This window comes from Amia ocellicauda, chromosome 20 (assembly GCF_036373705.1).
Source record: "Amia ocellicauda isolate fAmiCal2 chromosome 20, fAmiCal2.hap1, whole genome shotgun sequence".
Taxonomy (NCBI): Eukaryota; Metazoa; Chordata; class Actinopteri; order Amiiformes; family Amiidae; genus Amia; species Amia ocellicauda.
The window spans coordinates 23,066,760-23,083,037 of NC_089869.1; the positions used below are offsets into that span (position 1 = coordinate 23,066,760).

Sequence of the window (16,278 nt, forward strand, 5' to 3'; positions counted from 1 at the left end):
GCGTGCATTTAAAAAAATTTCAACAACTGTCTTTTGCCATTTGTTGTCCCACTATTTTAAGAACCAAGATCATTTCGAAAGGCCTCCTTGTTCCTTATCCACTATATCTGAAGTCAGTAGCAATGTCATTTATGTGTTAAGTGCACCATGTCTTAGATCAATTTCCGAGGGGCAGAAGAAAAATCTCTGGCAAACAAAAAGCAGATCCCAAATGCAGGGTTTGTCATTTGTAAGATGTCACTAATCAATTATTAAACGATATATTTGTAATAGTTATTTCTGTATTATTTATATACGTTTTTTGTTGTAATTTGATCTCATGATGATTTGTTTTATGTGTGACTCCCGAAGAAGTAGGCTATGCTATTAAATGGACCTGGTAGACGATGGGATCACAGTGGAGATCCTAAAAAGAAGCTGGAGAAGAAATGTAGAAGATTTTGTCAAAACTTTGCACAAAGTCTCATAAATAAACAAATGCCAGATAAATGAAATGATGCAACTGCCATTCTCCTTCACAGGAAAGGAGATAAAGAGGATTTGAAGAACAGTCGGCCCATTAGTCTCCTTCCCATCTTATACAAAGTATTTATAAAGACATATTCACACCTTTCCACTGTTTTAGACTCACAGGGGCATTCAAGACAAGTAATTCTCTGAGAGCCTTTTACATTTCTCTCTGTGTTGGTTTCAAAGGGGATTACATCCTAATGGCCCTGCCAATTCATCATTTCCTAGCTGGGTCTCGATGACGCGGCGATGCTGCCATATAAAGGAGCCGCAACGCACTGAGACTCACAGAACCCGAGGACATCCATGCCATACAGTGCGTGACTTCCTCAACTCATCCTAAATGCATGCACTGAGAGATGGCTTTGCATCAGAAATCGCAATTTGAAGAATTTGAAGACAGACCTTTAGAGATGCAAGCATTCTGATTATTGCGTTACATAGTAGATGATAAATTATGGCTTTTATTTATTCAGTTGGTGCATTTATCGAGTGAGATGTTTGCAAATTCCATGTTTATATGTATATAAGTTGTTGTTTTGTCTTGTAGTTGCAATGGAGCTCACAAGAAGTGTCCTGCACCTGGCAATACTGGCGTGCGTGGCTCAGATTAGCTGTTCCCAGCACTGGTCGTACGGCTGGCTTCCTGGGGGGAAGAGGAGTGTGGATGAATTAGAAGCAACTTTGGAGGTGAGAACTGTCGTGGGTTTAATGGCCCTACCTTTGATCGCTATTCCTCAAGTGGCATTTATACTTGACTGCTTGTTGCCTGTTGTCTTAGTCGTGTAGGGTTTTCTGCTGCTAGCTTTCATCTACAGTAAACAATAATGAGACACACAGCAGCTGAGGAGACCGGGGCCTGATAGGGCAGTCAGTTTTTCTCAGTGCTGTTCTGTAGCTCTTGACAGTTTTGTGCAAATCATAGCCTCGCGAACATTTCCGCTGTTATAATGATAAAGGAGCTCTGACAGGGGGAATCGCTCGATGCAGCTCCTCCGAGTGTCATGCTGGCATCCCTGTCGCTATCTGGTGTCACTTCAAGTTGAATCTTTTTGAGGTCCCTGCCTCGTCACCCCCCGGGGGCACCAGATAAAAGGCAACATGGTATCCGAGCTGGATATTTATATACAGTCTATTCTATGTGGTGGTGGAATATCACTTCATTATGAATGACTTGGCTGGTGTGTGCTTTTACTGCACGGACAAGATATGTATTGTAAAATATGAATCCCAGTGGGATTTTGCACTAATTTAAAGAACAGGTTTCAGAGATTAACCCTAAAACACAATATAGTTGATAGAGAAGCTCATATTAAACTTACAGAACATATCTATACAATGATGTAGAATTTAGTTCCTAGCAATTTATGAAAGTTAATTACAGAGAGGAGGGTTGGGGAATCTGTGATTTGATTTATTATGTCTCATCGTGTCTTTTTCAGATGATAGATAGTAGGAACCATATGACCGTGGCTGAAGAACCCAGTCCTCAGTATGTGCTCGACAAGTTGAGCCCATTTGATTCAGTAAGTAAACACAAAATACTTATAACTGACATACATATTCTTAACATTTTGTTTTTGGGAGGAGGCTATAAACACATTTTTATAACTAGGAAAATGGTGCATCGGCCACTTGAAACTTGAGTATTGCTTTCCTGTTCAGCGTTAATGGGTAATTGTGAGGATGTTTGTGTCATCTGATCATTTTTATTGTTGTTGCCTTTCCAGTTAAATGCGGAAGCAGGGGAGTTCTCCAAGAAACGGAAATGGCTGCTCCACAAAAGAAAATGAAAACAAATAACTCAATAGCATGAATCACTGCAATATCAAATGCTTTCTTGTAAAATATCAAAGTTTCAATATACTTGTTGCTGAAAAATATGTAGGCCGAATACTAGGTTCAATTACAGACACAAGATGGGTCGTTCTGCAGCTTCTCGGTGTGGCTGTTTATGTTGTTCGGATAAACCTATAATTGGCATTGTACACTAGTGCCTTAATAAAATATTATTTACCTAAATCACTTTTCTGCTTCTCTTCTATATATGTCTATATGTAATATTATTGGCAAATGAAAAATGCTACTTTCTTGTTATAAATCCATAGATTATTACTGTTATTATCAATGGGGTACTGATACATTTTTATTAAGAAGAGTAAGTGGTTTTACATGATAGTAACACACATTCACCACACATTTGTTAAAGTGTGATTATGTAACATTTCAGGTATAAGAAAGTTTAGCAGCTTCAAAATGAGACAAACTAGATGCAGTTCAATGGCTGGAGAAAATAATGGCAATAACACTTCTTTAAAGCATTTGAGCTAGTGACAATTTAATATAATCAAGGGCAGTTAAATGTCTGTGAAACAATTGTAATTGAAACCAGTTACAATTCTAAGTTATAAAATTATGTATAATGTAAATGTGTAAAAGAAACAGCTAATTAAAAGTCCCCATTCTATAATTTTGTTGGATAAGGGCGTCTGCTAATAAATAAAATAGTAATAATAATAATCATAATATTTATAGGTGGACAGAAAAAAAAAATTAAATAAGGTTGATGTTATATGTATATACATGAAGTGTCACGTTTAGACCAGGAGTGGACTTTTAATTATATATATATATATATATATATAATTATGTTTCATATATATACACATATATAATTATTAAAAGTCCACGCCTAGTGTAAACGTACTGTATTTGGTTGTATTCAAACCACGCCCCTCCGCAATGATTGGTCGCCCGGCCTGTCCGTTAAGACGCAGCCCCTCCCCCAGGGCGAGAGCCCGCGCATGCTGTCCCGGCTCAGCCAATCACGGGGCTTCGCGCGGAAATTCAAAACTGCTTCGAAGGCCGGCGGTTATTCGCCCCGAGCCGCAGCCCCCTCACTTCCGCGAAAGTAGTCCCTGACACGTAGGTTAGAGAGTCCGTTCAATCGAAAACAAACAGGAATTGATCAGGAATCGGAAACGTCCTCACAGATATTGGAATAAACGCAGATCGATACCAATGTTTTTTTTTAAACTTTATAGTTCTTAATGCAAACCAAGGTGCTCGGAGGCGGGCGGAGGGATAGCTCTCGGATCAATACACCCGGCAGGTTAAGCAGCGCAGCCGCCGCACAGAGAGCGTAGTAGTTCCTGGACTGAGCGTAGTAAGGTAGTGTCGGAGGACGTATTATTTTATTGACTTTTTAATTCGTCGGAAGATCCTGTCTCCCGGCCGTCGATGGACCTGAAGGCACGCTGGAACTGACTGAAACCTCACAGGTGCGTCTCAGAGGGTTTGCATGTTTGTCGCGGTCTGTACGTGCAGGTTGAATTGCCCGCCAATTTTGTGTTGATAAAGAAATGTAAATCTGATTGTACAGAGTGGTGTCCAGCACGGAGGGCAGGTTTCATCCCGAGCAAAAGGCGGATTGAAAACGCTTCGATCTGTACATCCGTGTATATTTGTATGCACGTCTGCACGGTAATGGGACGTTGGAACCCCCAGATTCGATTCCGATCGCCCGGATGTAGCGCTGCCGTTACACGTCTGTTACTGCGGTGCGCATGTCCGGCCCTGCGGTCGTCACACTGGGCACTAGCTGCTCCACTGCTTCGTGACGTCCGCCAGTGTATACTATATGTGCCTTCACGTCGGTAGCATTTTGTTTTTTAAACTTTAAACCGGTTCGGAAATGGTTCTTGCATGTAATAATGCACATTGCATGGCACGTCCAACGCTTGTGTTTTTTTTCCCCCTGTGCATCAACACGTGTTGTTTGGGATTTTTTTTAAGCATGCATATTGTATTTAACGTGACTACCATTTGAATGCGTGCATTTTGTTTAAACCGTCTTTTGGGTGGTGTAGCACGATCGATGTTTGTTTGTTTGATTGCATCGAAAATAACGAGAACAGATGTGTGTTTTATACGTTTTCAAATGTGCTAAAGAAACGCAGTGTCTGCACATGCAATCCATTCAGCTGTGCTGTCTGGGTTTCCCTTCACATGCTGTCAATACGGGAGTCTGATCTGTTTGGATTTGAGGTGAGGAGTAGGGCTGGTAGCAGCGCCCGGCCTGCCCGGTCATTCACACGTGGTCTTCCCGCAGTGACGCGGGGCTCCGCCGCTGCTGCTTACTATCTACACCCTGGGACACATTGGTGGTCTTGTTTCCCCTCCGTCTGAACTGTTTGCATGCGTGTCTCACCTGTGTCCCCCGTGTCTAGGTACGTTTTGCGAGATGCCTTTGCATGGGAAGATCGTGGTGATCAAGAGGAGCGGCGCGGACGGGACGGAGTTCCCTCTCACCGCGGCCTCCTGCTTGTTTGGGAGGTAACTGATTCTCTTCCGCCCCACTGTCACTGTTTGCTTATGAAATGCATTGCAGTTTTACTTTAATCTTGTATTGCTTTACACCTCAACACTATTTAATGTTCTGCACAGGCATTTGTTTTACAGGGATGTCTTGTGAGTTGCAGTTGAACTTGCATGTGTATTTTATTTGAAATGACAACCTTTTGGCCTTTATTGGATGATGGATCGGAGCCGGATCCGCGGATGTACTCGGGCCCTGCTGTGTTGTGTCATTGTGGAGCTCAGTCAGTAATGCAATGTGACTTGGACTCAATTGTCAGCTCTTGAATGAGGACAGGACAGACTCGCTCCTAATAAACGTTGTTTGCCTCTTCAAATTAGGAAGCCGGACTGTGACATTCGCATCCAGCTGCCTCATGTCTCTAAAGAGCACTGCAGGGTCGAGGTCAACGAGAATAAAGAAGTAAGTGCGCCTGTGCACACTCCTGTACGTTTGTTTATTCAGTTATATTGATGTTTGTAGGTAGGACATTAGAGGTGTCCATTCAAGCAGTTCCTTTACATCTCTCTCTAGGTGATCATTACCAACCTGAGTTCAGTCAATCCGACTCGTCTGAATGGTCAAGTTATTGAACAGGCAGGACGCTTGAAGCACGGAGATCTGATCACAATTATTGATCGTTCTTTTCGGTAAGTTACTTCTTTTTAACTGAGGTGTGAAAAACACAAATCATTGTGCTGTTGACCTGCATAGGTCCTGGAACTTGAGTGTCCTTATTTTTCATATCTCATCATCCGCAGTATTACTGGCCTGCCTTATTGTTTAGCCATCTTTTGGAAAACTTGTAGACATTGATTACTTTACCGGAAATAATGACTTATCCTTTCTTGCACAAATTGTAACGATTAATACAAAGGATTAACATGGCAGACATGTATTTGTCTCTGCTTGTCCAGGTTGTCGTGTGTGTACAATACAAGTTTTCCGCCAGTCCTGGTATTCGTGTAGCCTGATTGTTCTTCCCAGTTGCTTCAACGTGACCATATCTGTTGTCCCGTGAAAAAGCAGTGTGTATTTTTGCAGGTTTGAGTATCCGCCAGAACCAACTCCCAAGAAAACAAGACCGTCGGGAGCTGCGAAGAGTGAAACCCTTCAGGTAGGTTTTAAAAGTATTAATTTATTTATTAAGCATGATGGCAAATAAGGATCCCACTGCCTTAAAGATGCTTTCTATGAAATTGCAGATGAAACCCCCCCTCAATGGTGTGCTCCTGGATCTGATGTTAGATTGTAGATCTTAAGTAATCAAACATATAGGATGTTTTTCTCCTTCATCACTGTGCTTCGTCTTTGTTCTGCTTAATACAGTGCCAGAGGACGTGCATAGTTTGTGGAATTGAAATGTCTGTGTGAGGAATATTTCATCATCTTGCAGACTTGGATAACTGGAACAGTGTTGCCCTCTTTACAGTGTTAAGCTCAGTTGTCCGAGTGTTATTTTTCTCATCGTTGCAAAATAATATTTACAGGTGCTTCATATTCAGCAGGTGAAAGATGCAAGTCACCTGTCTTCAGGAAACCGAAGGAAATCGGCTCAGCTCATGTCAGGTGTGTAAACTCCATTGAAAGGGTGTCGTATGATCCAGCTGTGCCTAACGCCCCTGATCCAGTGTCAGATGTTCAGATTTAGAGACAAAATGTGCTGTTTTATAACCACTGTATGGTAATGAGAGCTGACTATTCCCATCTGGTGGGAGATAATTCCCTGAATGAAGAGACTGAGGTTAGCACTGTGGATTAAAGACTGGTGGGAAGGGTTAAGGGTGGAACTTGGAAGAAGTTAATTTGTTAGAGCTAGATCTTGAAGTAGGAATTGGGTAGAGACAATATGTGCCAGTAGATGCTTTGACACTGAAGGAGCCCAGTGAACAAGTTATTTCTAGAAGTCTGTAATTTACCAGATAATGTATTGCCATGTAGTTTATATTGGACTTGTGTTGCTTATTGACCACAAAAAAAATATACCTTAAGAATGTGTTATTACTTCTCTAATTCCCCCTTTAATTTAGATTCCTCCTATGATCTGAAAGAGGCGAAAGATACTGGCAATGAACAAGTTCATAAGGATCCAGATGGCGGGGAAACCAAGAGTGGCGGAAAGGAGGCGTTCGGCACAGGACCAGAACCGGTCCAATCGAATGAAAACAAGGATCCATTCGGTGAACTTTATGAGATGGTGAAACACAATTTTAAGGCGAGCGACAAGCGCGAAAAATTGGCATCTAACGCGGCTGCCAGGTCACCGTGGCCGACCTCGGGAAGCCCAGATGCCAAAACGCCGAGACGAGAGCCGGAGATGATCATTCGCACCCCGGTTCCAGAGAAGCATGTCCTCGCAGACAAAGACGAACTGAATCGGGAGTCGAATGCCCAGTTTACTCCATCCAACAAGAAGACCCCGGTTAAAAACGAAAGCGCGACTGTTAGCGAGACATCGGCTGCAGAGGCCAAAGTGACCGGCCAGACCCCTAAAGGTACACCGAAACCCACCAGGAGGAGTAAGAAACCGATTGAAGAGAATTTGGATACTGATGTCAGCGATGAGACCCAGCTGAAAACATGTGACGTTCCCACGTTGCCTCTAGAGCAGACCAGCTCTCCCCTGACTGCCTCAGGAGCTCCTGGCGCTGAAGAGAGCCCCCGGAGAGGCCAGCGCTCTTCCCAGGCTCTTGCAGAGGTGGCCAAGACACCCAGCGCGCCCGTTTCTGAGAAGAAAGCGAGGCTGGTGACTCCCTGCAGGCTGAGTGCCGAGGAAGTGGTGAGAGAGCTCCTCTCGGAGAGTGACATGGCCGTGGAAGAGAGCGTGAAGACAGACGCGACCTCCAAAGGAGGAAGACGGAGGAGGAGTAGGAGTCGGGGATCTTTCACTGAAGTGGCTGTGGTGGAGGAGCCTGTCGTGTCCCCCAGGAGGACAAGCCGGTCTCTTTCACCGGGGGCAGGGACACCAAAGGGTAATGGCTCTGAAGAATCCGCCAAGATTGTGAAGAGCAGTCCAAAAGTGAAGCAATCCCCTAAGCAGTCTCCTCGTGCGTCTCCAAGAAACCTTTCTGGGAAAGCCCAGGAAACTGGATCGCCAGCTCCACCTAGTGGGACAAAGGCAGCAGTGAACACAGGTGCCTCTCGATTTCCTTTGTGTTAAAAATGGTACGGCTGCTAGAGAACCTTGCATTAAGGGAAAAAAATATCATGCACTTCTTTAATGGTTTCTCTATAAATGCAGTATGTCCTGTTAATTTGCAATTAAAAATAAACAAAACTGTGTAACTATTCAGTTACATTAAGTGTAAAGAAAAACATTCCACAGCTGTCTCTAGGTCAGATCGCAGTTGTCTTGTCTTAATGTCGGTCTGTTTCACCCCATACAGAAAAGCCTAAGAAGCGTAGGAGTGGGGAACTGGCAGAGAAATTGGCAGAACCTCCTCTCAAGCGAAAAAGGGTTTCATTTGGCGGCCATCTGAGCCCCGAACTCTTCGACAAACGCCTGCCTCCAGACTCCCCTCTGCGCAAGGGGGCGACTCCGTTCAGAATGAGGCGCGCTCTGGGCAGCAAGACTGCAGCAGGAAGGAGAGCCACGATCGGCATCACCTGCTCTTTGATGGAGGCAAGCTTTTTAATTGATCCCTTTTCAAAACTTTTTGCTTTAGATCTACACTTCAAAACTGCCATTCACTAACAACACCTTAAAATAGGAACTGTAGCTGATTGTTCTGCTTCAATGATGAGTTCATTTTGTTTTCCCCTCATTTGTGTAGGAATTAAGTCCCAAGAAAAAAGCTTCACCCAGAAGGTCATCGACATCACCCCCTAAGAAATTAGGTGCTAAAACTCCATCTCCGGCGAAATCGGCCTCTCCTGGTCGGAAGTCCCCCTCTGGCACCAGTAAGAGTCCGTCCCCTGCTGGAAGGAAGAGCAAATCTCCTTCCAAAGAAGATCCCACCACACCAAGAGGCCGGAAATCTGGCACTACGCCGGCCAAGACCCCGTCCCCAGTGCGCAGCCCGGCCAAGACCCCGTCCCCTGGCAGGCGCTCGCTCTCTAGTGCTGTTATGCCCTCCCCGGCTCTCTCTGTGGCTGCAACACCCCATGGGAGAAGATCTGGCTTCGGTGATGCCTCTCCAGTCAAATCTGTACGCAGCACACCAGCAGCCAAGACGCCGTCCCCAATCGAGGCCGTGGCCAGCCCATCCCACGGCCGGAGATCCTCTCCCGCTGCTGCCAAGAAGACCCCCTCCCTGGCAGTCAGGTCTCCGGGCAGAAAATCCCTCGCTGGTGGTTCCAACACCCCACTTTCTTCAGGCGCGTCCCCCAGTCGCAGTGTGAAGACCCCTTCCTCCGGCAGGAAGAGCGCGGCTTCATCGCCAGGCCAGGTGCAGACCCCGGTGGTCCGCGGGCGCTTCTCGGTGTCGCGCATCAGCACCCCCTCGCCTGTGGCCGACGAGAAGGGAGATCTGGCCGAAGTACCTGCTCCGGCTGTCACATCGAAGGCTGCACTGAGGAGGAAGAGCATGAAGTCCACATCCAAGAAGACTCCGTCCATCAGCAGGAGGAAGAGTGCCATGCTGGACGTCGTGCGGTCCAGGCGAAGTGGGGCATCTCAGGCGAATCTTGGTAAGTTTGCCGGGACGTGCGGCACCCTGTTCCTGTGTGGAAGTCAGGCGCATCGGCTCGTCACGTGTATTTTTCCCCATCACTCACATCTCTCTCTCTCTCCCTCTCCCTCTCTTCCCCCTGCTTTGTGAACTTTAGTTGTTCGCTCCTGGGCCGATATTGTAAAACAAGGGGCTTTGAAGTCCCAGGCTGGTGTTCCTGGGAAGAAGCGCACAATGAAGGGGAAAACTGTTAAGAAAGCGGCGCCGGTGCCACAGGTAAGATCTGAGTAAGACAACAGAATCTGAAACCGTTTACCTGATTAGATGTTCATAGTTGGTGATTCAGTGCTCTTGATAAGATAAGAATTCTTATGCAGATTCAAGACGTACTGTTTTTTTTTGTCATTATATGATGTAATTGGCGAGTGCTGTAGTGTTTGATGTACACGGGTACAGGTGAAGTCCCTGTGTGATGCTTTGATCTGATTCTTGCAGACCCCGGCTCAGAGAGTCAAGCAGCACTTCAGCACCGGACATGCAGCGTCCCCTGCCACCATCGTCATTGGACGGGCCCACAGCAAGGCCGTGCTGCCGGCGGGCCGCGCCCCCAGGCTAGTGCACAACGTGGCCGTGCTCAGGAAGAACCTGGAAATTAATGAGAACCTGACCGGTATGTCAGGCCTGGTTGGCGTGTTAATATTGGGGCTTCAGAGCCCAGATCTGCTTTGTCTGTGTATGTGCCTGACCCTGATTTGGCGTTTGCAGGAATTGCGGAGATGTTCAGCACACCGGTGAACGAGAGACAGAGGAGAAATCGCCAGTCCAGCGACTACTCTGGAGCCGAGGCTGCTCAGGATGTGGTTTATTCACCACTGACCGAAGCGTCTGTAATGAACACCCCTGAAGAGACGGGTCAGCCTTTTTATTCAATAAAATCATTTGTGCTTCTATGTATGCTGTGTTTTTAATATAGGCCAGTACTTCCTCCTGTGATCACAGCCTTTTAGAGAAACAGATTCCAGGTCCATTAAAATGCAGTGATAGACTACACCTTGCAGCACGTTTACTTCAGTGGTTGATGCCCATTGTCCAGGGGAAGTAGATTTACAGTGGTAGTGGCAGTCGCAATAAATCAATTTAAAGTGCAAGATCACATGTTGTTCATTCTTTTTATCTGCTGTGTTACAGGTGAAATGGTTGTCTCTCCACTGAGTGTCACCAGCACTGCTAAACAGGGACGCTACAACAAGGATGCCGTGTCTCGTCTCCTCCAAGAGAGGACTTCCAGCTTTGACACAGTTGGGACACCTCTGGTCAAGAGCTCGACCGTGCGCAGAGCTAGTGCTGGGGACTCCGTGACCCCTAAAGAGAAGGTCCAAGCTGTCAAAATGGTCTCCTTAGAGGCTGAAGAGCCAGCCAGACCTACGAGGCTCTCGACACCCAGACAGAAGGCCGAGCCGCCGCTGCCCCTGACGGGAGTGAAGAGGATCATGACAACTCCCAAACAGAAGACCCAACAACTGGAGGACCTCCGAGGCCTGAAGCGGCTGCTGAAGACCCCGAGAGGCCCGAAACTAGTCGTGGAGGAATCTCTCGTGGGAGTGAAGGGATTGGTCAAGACTCCGAAGACTAAGGGTCATCCAGTAGAGGACATGGTTGGTGTGAAGAGGGTGATGCGGACCCCGAAGACGAAGGGGCAGCCGGTGGAAGATCACTTTGGCATCAGCAGACTGGTGAAGTCCCCTAAACAGCGAGGCGGCCCGGTCGAGGACTTCACCGGGTTAGAGGAGCTCTGGCAAGAGCCTCTGCAGAAGCTGGACACGAGCAAGACTGAGCCTGAGAGCAAGGTAATTGTGACGACTTGCAAAGTAGATATACTTGTGGTTGCTAAGTGTGTGGAGAAAAACTAACTGATTTGTCCTTATTCCAAAGCTTTTTCTTTTAATCTATACAAAAGGTATGTGGCTGATTAATTTAAATAATGTAGCATATTGTTGTGCTGAGAATTCTTTTTTTTTTTTTTTTTTTTTTTTTTTTTTTTAGGTGTCGGAAAAGGTGCTCTCTCCTAAGCGTGGTAAAACATCAGGCAGCTTTACGGAGATGACTGTTGGTGAGTGCCCAGATTTAAAAGTGAAACGCCTGACCGGATCTCCAGTCTTTTGCTGATTTATTGCTGCTAACTTCTCATTCTCGTCTCTAGCAAGTCCTATGAATTAAAAACTCTTCCAATCTCTATTCTCTCGGACTTCTGTTCAATGTTAGCGTTCAGTTATATTGGTAATCCATAAATGTATTTCATAAGAGTAATAAGAACTAAAGGGAAAATATATCCAATTTGAAATGCAAGAAAAATAAATCTGTAAATTAAGGGTAATCTTATTCGCTCTCATTACATTTTTCAGAAAACAAAGTATCTTCTCCAAAGCGTGTCGCACAACCAACAGAAACCCAGAATGAAGCAGAAACGCTGCTGTCTTCAGTGCAGAAACCTGGACGGGGAAGGAAGGCAAAGGAAAGTGCGGAGGCTTCGACTGAACCACGGACCGCCGTGCCGGCGCTGAAGCGGCCCCGTCGGGGGAGAATCACAGACCTGTCGGAGGAGACCCCTGCCTCCGTGACTAAATCTGCAAGAGGGAGGAAGGTAACGCAGAAACAAGTCTCGTTTGAAGCAGCGGAAGTTGCTCTGATGACCCCTGCAGTTAGGAGGACACGTCGGGACACAAAAAGTAATGAACTGGACTCCACTGCCTCCCCTGCGCCCACCGTGTCGTCCACAAGAGGGCACAAGGCCAAGATTGGTGCAGAGCCGACTATTCAGGTGGTTGTGGAAGCTGCTGACCCGATCCCCCAAAATGTCACCGCATCCCCTGCTGTTAAGACGCCAAGTCCAGTAGAGACCCCTGCCGCGGAGTTAGAGGAGGTTCCGGCTCCGGTCAAGAGACCTGGAAGGGGAAGAAAGGCGAAACCGGTCCCGAAGGAGGAGGGTGCACTTGGCACGGAGACTGCTGCGGAGGAAAGTGTCTCTGAAAGTGGGAGGAAACTCTCCACACTCAAACGTGTCAGCGCCATAGATGTACAGGCAACCGCTTCTCCGGCCCCGGCGAAGAAGATGAGACGAGGCAGAAACGCTCGGCCGATCGAGGGTCTCGGCCCGGTAGCTTCAGAAGCGGAGCGGTCGGTGGCTGAAACGGTGGGAGTTAAATCTGTTTCTCCGGTTCCAGTGAGAACGGCAAGAGGCAGAAAGGCGAGAGTTGAAGTGGAAGAAGTGGAACAGACTAAAGCTTCAAAGTCACTGCCACAAAGGTCAGCTCGTGGAGGAGCTAAGGGTGCCACGCCCCAGATCTTTGCCTCTCCTGCCCCTGCCAAACTGCCTGGGCGAGGAAGAAAGGCAGCAGAGAAAGTGGAGAAGATACTTCCATCAACCGCCGAAAGCGTCCGTGATTTGCCCACATCCAAGAGGGCACGGAAAGTAGTGATCTCCAAAGAAATGTCTTCCACTCCTGCCAGGACAGTTAGAGGGAAGAGTAGTGCAACCCCTTCTTTGGAATCTGCTCCCCCTGCTAGGAAAGGAAGAGGACCGGGTCCCAAGACCGCTCAACCCACTGCGGACCTCAGAGCTGAAGCCGTCCCGGCTGCTGTGAAAAGAGGGACCAAAAGGAGAGCAACCTGCGAAGAGGTCGTCCAAGCAATCCTGGAAGACCCATCCTCTTCAGAAGCGTCCAGCGCTGTGGCGCCGAAGAGGCCGCGAGGGAGGACGGCCAGAGCACCCGCCGCCGACCTGCCGAAGGAAAGAGATAATGCCGCCAAAGCCGCAGCGGAGACGAGTAAAAAGGGGCCACGCTTGAGGCGCAGGGATGGTGAGACGGCGGAGACGTCTGAGGAGCAGCCCAGGGAAGAGAGCAAGCCCCGGCCCACAGAGGTTTCACCCAAGAAACCCGTTGGCAGGCCCAAGAGGAAGACGGCCCCAGAGCCCGAAGTCCCGGCTGCCGTCCCCAAAACCCCCAGAGGGCGACGTGTGGCGAAAGCTGCTGTTGAGCCCAAAGGTATGAATCTTCGATCTCAGTCTGTGTAGAAGTGCAGTCTCAGGATTAGCACATTTATTCATAGCCTCATGTACTTTGACTGAACAACATTAACAACTGGAAATAAAGTCTCTAATGGTTCACCTGGGGAGGGCAGGAGTATTTGTGCTCTAACAGTCGAGTACATTTTGACACTTTAATATCAATCCTGCTGAATATCTAGCTTTTTTATTCTTAGAATAATTACAAACATGCTTGTTTTAAATGTATTCTGATTTGTGCTTGTTCTACACAAAGCCGGAGACATTAATGTGGTAGAATTTGAATAACTCGTTAACATTATCAGTCCACAATTTGCATTCAAACCACTCCGGTGAAACGGGTCTGAAGATCAGTTCAGTAATCATCGCCTCGGCTTCTTCCCAATGAGCTCTCTTGGTGTGTTGCACGTGTCCTGTAGTTTTATGGTAAAGGTCAGCTCCGGTTTATCTACATTTAAAGCACAAATGCAGAAGGAAAGGTGAGCCCAGCATTGCCACAGCCTTATAAAACGTTTTGCGTTCTGTATTGCATTTGGTGCCCATTGTGTTGGTGTAGATGTCACACAAACTGACACACCTCTGTGCGTTTCATTAGCAGACGAAGTCAAAGCTGAAAACGCCACTCGAGCGAGACGAGGAGAGACGAAGAAACAGACGGAGGGCATAACTGCAGCAGAAGCCAAGCCCGTGAGAAGCACCCGCAGGAGATAGGAGTTATTTAATTAGGATAGTGTGTATATATTGTTGGTTTTATACTTTTATCTCCAAGTTTTTAATTTTAATTTAGGCAAGATTATGTAATTATGCTAGATTGTAAAATTTATAGGCTGACCTATTGTATATTCTTCTGGTTCTTGGTTCTGAAGAGTTAATTTGTACATTTTATTAAATTGATGTAGCTATATATGGATCTTATCAGTATTTTGTTTCATGCAACCGATTGTACTTTTCCCTCTAATTGGTTTTACAAACGAGCGTAACGTTTCTCATGGCAGTGGAATCCAGCTTAATCTCATTGCACAGTTCTATTTTTCTACCAATGTTAAAAAAAAATAAAGACTAGCATTTCTTTAAGACTGGGTCTTGTTTGGTGTCTCAGTCCAGCTGCTTCCCACGGTTCACAAGTTACACAGCTCTGAGGCGGAGATGTTTAAAGTGGTCCCGTGATCTGGCATGACTTCAAATACTGCATTTCCTTCCCTCTTCTGTTCAGAACTGAGGGCAGCTACAGACACGCATGATCTACACTCAATGATTGTTTCCTCACTGTAAAATGCATCTGACATGGATGTTGCACTTTTTAAGTTTCGTTCTCTGATGCCCAACAACACTCTTCTACCGGTTTGGTTTATTTATCACTTCATTCTGATACTCTGCTCCTTAGACTTGCACAAAAAGGTGTCCCCATGAAACAACGTAAGTGAATTTGTAGACTAAATACAGCGCTTGATCTCTACTGTAACAGACGTTTACTATATTGTTACACAGACCACCACACACCCAAACCTTTTCATCGCAGTTTGATTAAATATGGCTCTTTCCTGCCGAGGGAACATTCTCATGTCAGTGGGGCAGAGAATCCTGAATAATGAAATTAAAAGTTTAATGTTGGTCATTTCAGATTATAAAGAATAAGTTGTTAAAGACAAATCCTCTATTGAAACTATGACATGCATTTCTCTTTTTCTGTGCATGCTTACAATTTCATGGCTGAAGTCCATTGCTAGATATACAGTCTATAAAGAGCTCTCCCTTTCCTTGCCCTGCCTCCCAACATGGTGACTGTTTTGATCTGCTGGACCTCTATAGCTTTCCTGGGATATCCCATTTGTTCCTCAAAGGCCGGGTCTGAGTTGCTGAACACGATAGTCCGCACTGTGCTGTAGAGTCCAGAGAAGACCCGGCCTACCAGAGTTATTTAAACACCTAAGTAGACGAACTGCTCTGGAACCCTTGTATCACCTGAATGCTTTTTTATGGGATTATGGGATTTATGTATTTATTTTAATATATTGTTAGCATTTCTAGTCTTGATCAGAATTAGATCGGCTCATACAGGCCTGTGCATCTCTGTCTGTCTTGAGAAGTCTAGCAGACGGAGACACTTGGTTCTCATAACATCAGATTTCCCTGCCTGGACGCTTTCAGGGAATGAGGTGAACGAGGCTGTATTGATAACGAATCTTCCTGTTGTGTCTGAGAGTCATCCACAAGGGCTCAGAAGTGCAGAGGTGGAAATGTACCAGCGTGTTGTACACATCTACTCAGTAGCTAATATAGTCTATTAGTCTTGCATATTAATCAGTATTTAATGCATATTCATTGATTCTTCCTTATATAGACATTTTCATTGTTCGCTTTCAAGGTCTTGACCTATAAATAACCAAACCTATTTTTCTCAGGAATCGGACCCTTCTCTGTCACCTGTTTCTCTATATTATTTTATCACCATTATACAATAAACATGTTATTGATTCATCGTGGTTCTGTGGATTCTTTACACACCCCTGTCCAGAAATCCAGAAGAGGTAAAAATACTCCGCCAATTGAGGAGCAATTAAGGGATACAGCAAGATCTCCCCCCCAAGGAGAGGCGCTGCTCCCCTTAAAGACATTTCTTTAATGAGCATATTTTATGGATTATTGTGTCCATGTTGATGAGAACAAAGTGTCCAATTGTGAGGAGGCCATTCGCCCTATCGTGCTCGTTTGGTATGGTCTCAAACAAATGCCATGTA

The 16,278-nt window shown here is 46.0% G+C and overlaps 2 protein-coding genes across 5 annotated transcripts; both read left to right on the plus strand.

The window, feature by feature from the left end:
- Window positions 1–1,065: 1,065 nt before the first annotated feature.
- On the plus strand, window positions 1,066–4,043 carry LOC136715806 (progonadoliberin-3). Its single transcript, XM_066693186.1, has 3 exons — window positions 1,066–1,200; window positions 1,953–2,040; window positions 4,018–4,043. The coding sequence occupies exons 1-3, from the start codon at window positions 1,066–1,068 to the stop codon at window positions 4,041–4,043; spliced, it is 249 nt and encodes an 82-aa protein (XP_066549283.1).
- Window positions 3,428–14,614, plus strand: mki67 (marker of proliferation Ki-67). Of its 4 annotated transcripts, none has more exons than XM_066692820.1 (16): window positions 3,428–3,791; window positions 4,740–4,845; window positions 5,209–5,290; window positions 5,402–5,517; window positions 5,912–5,984; window positions 6,358–6,436; window positions 6,898–8,001; window positions 8,254–8,489; window positions 8,641–9,496; window positions 9,635–9,753; window positions 9,973–10,147; window positions 10,243–10,389; window positions 10,666–11,324; window positions 11,521–11,587; window positions 11,880–13,520; window positions 14,136–14,614. In XM_066692820.1, exons 2-16 carry the CDS (start codon window positions 4,754–4,756, stop codon window positions 14,249–14,251), a joined length of 5,562 nt encoding a protein of 1,853 aa, XP_066548917.1. In that variant the 5' UTR covers window positions 3,428–3,791; window positions 4,740–4,753; the 3' UTR covers window positions 14,252–14,614. The 4 variants fall into 4 exon arrangements, with proteins under 4 accessions (XP_066548917.1, XP_066548919.1, XP_066548920.1 ...); XM_066692822.1 differs by having other exon boundaries at window positions 6,373–6,436; XM_066692823.1 differs by having other exon boundaries at window positions 6,376–6,436.
- Window positions 14,615–16,278: the final 1,664 nt, after the last annotated feature.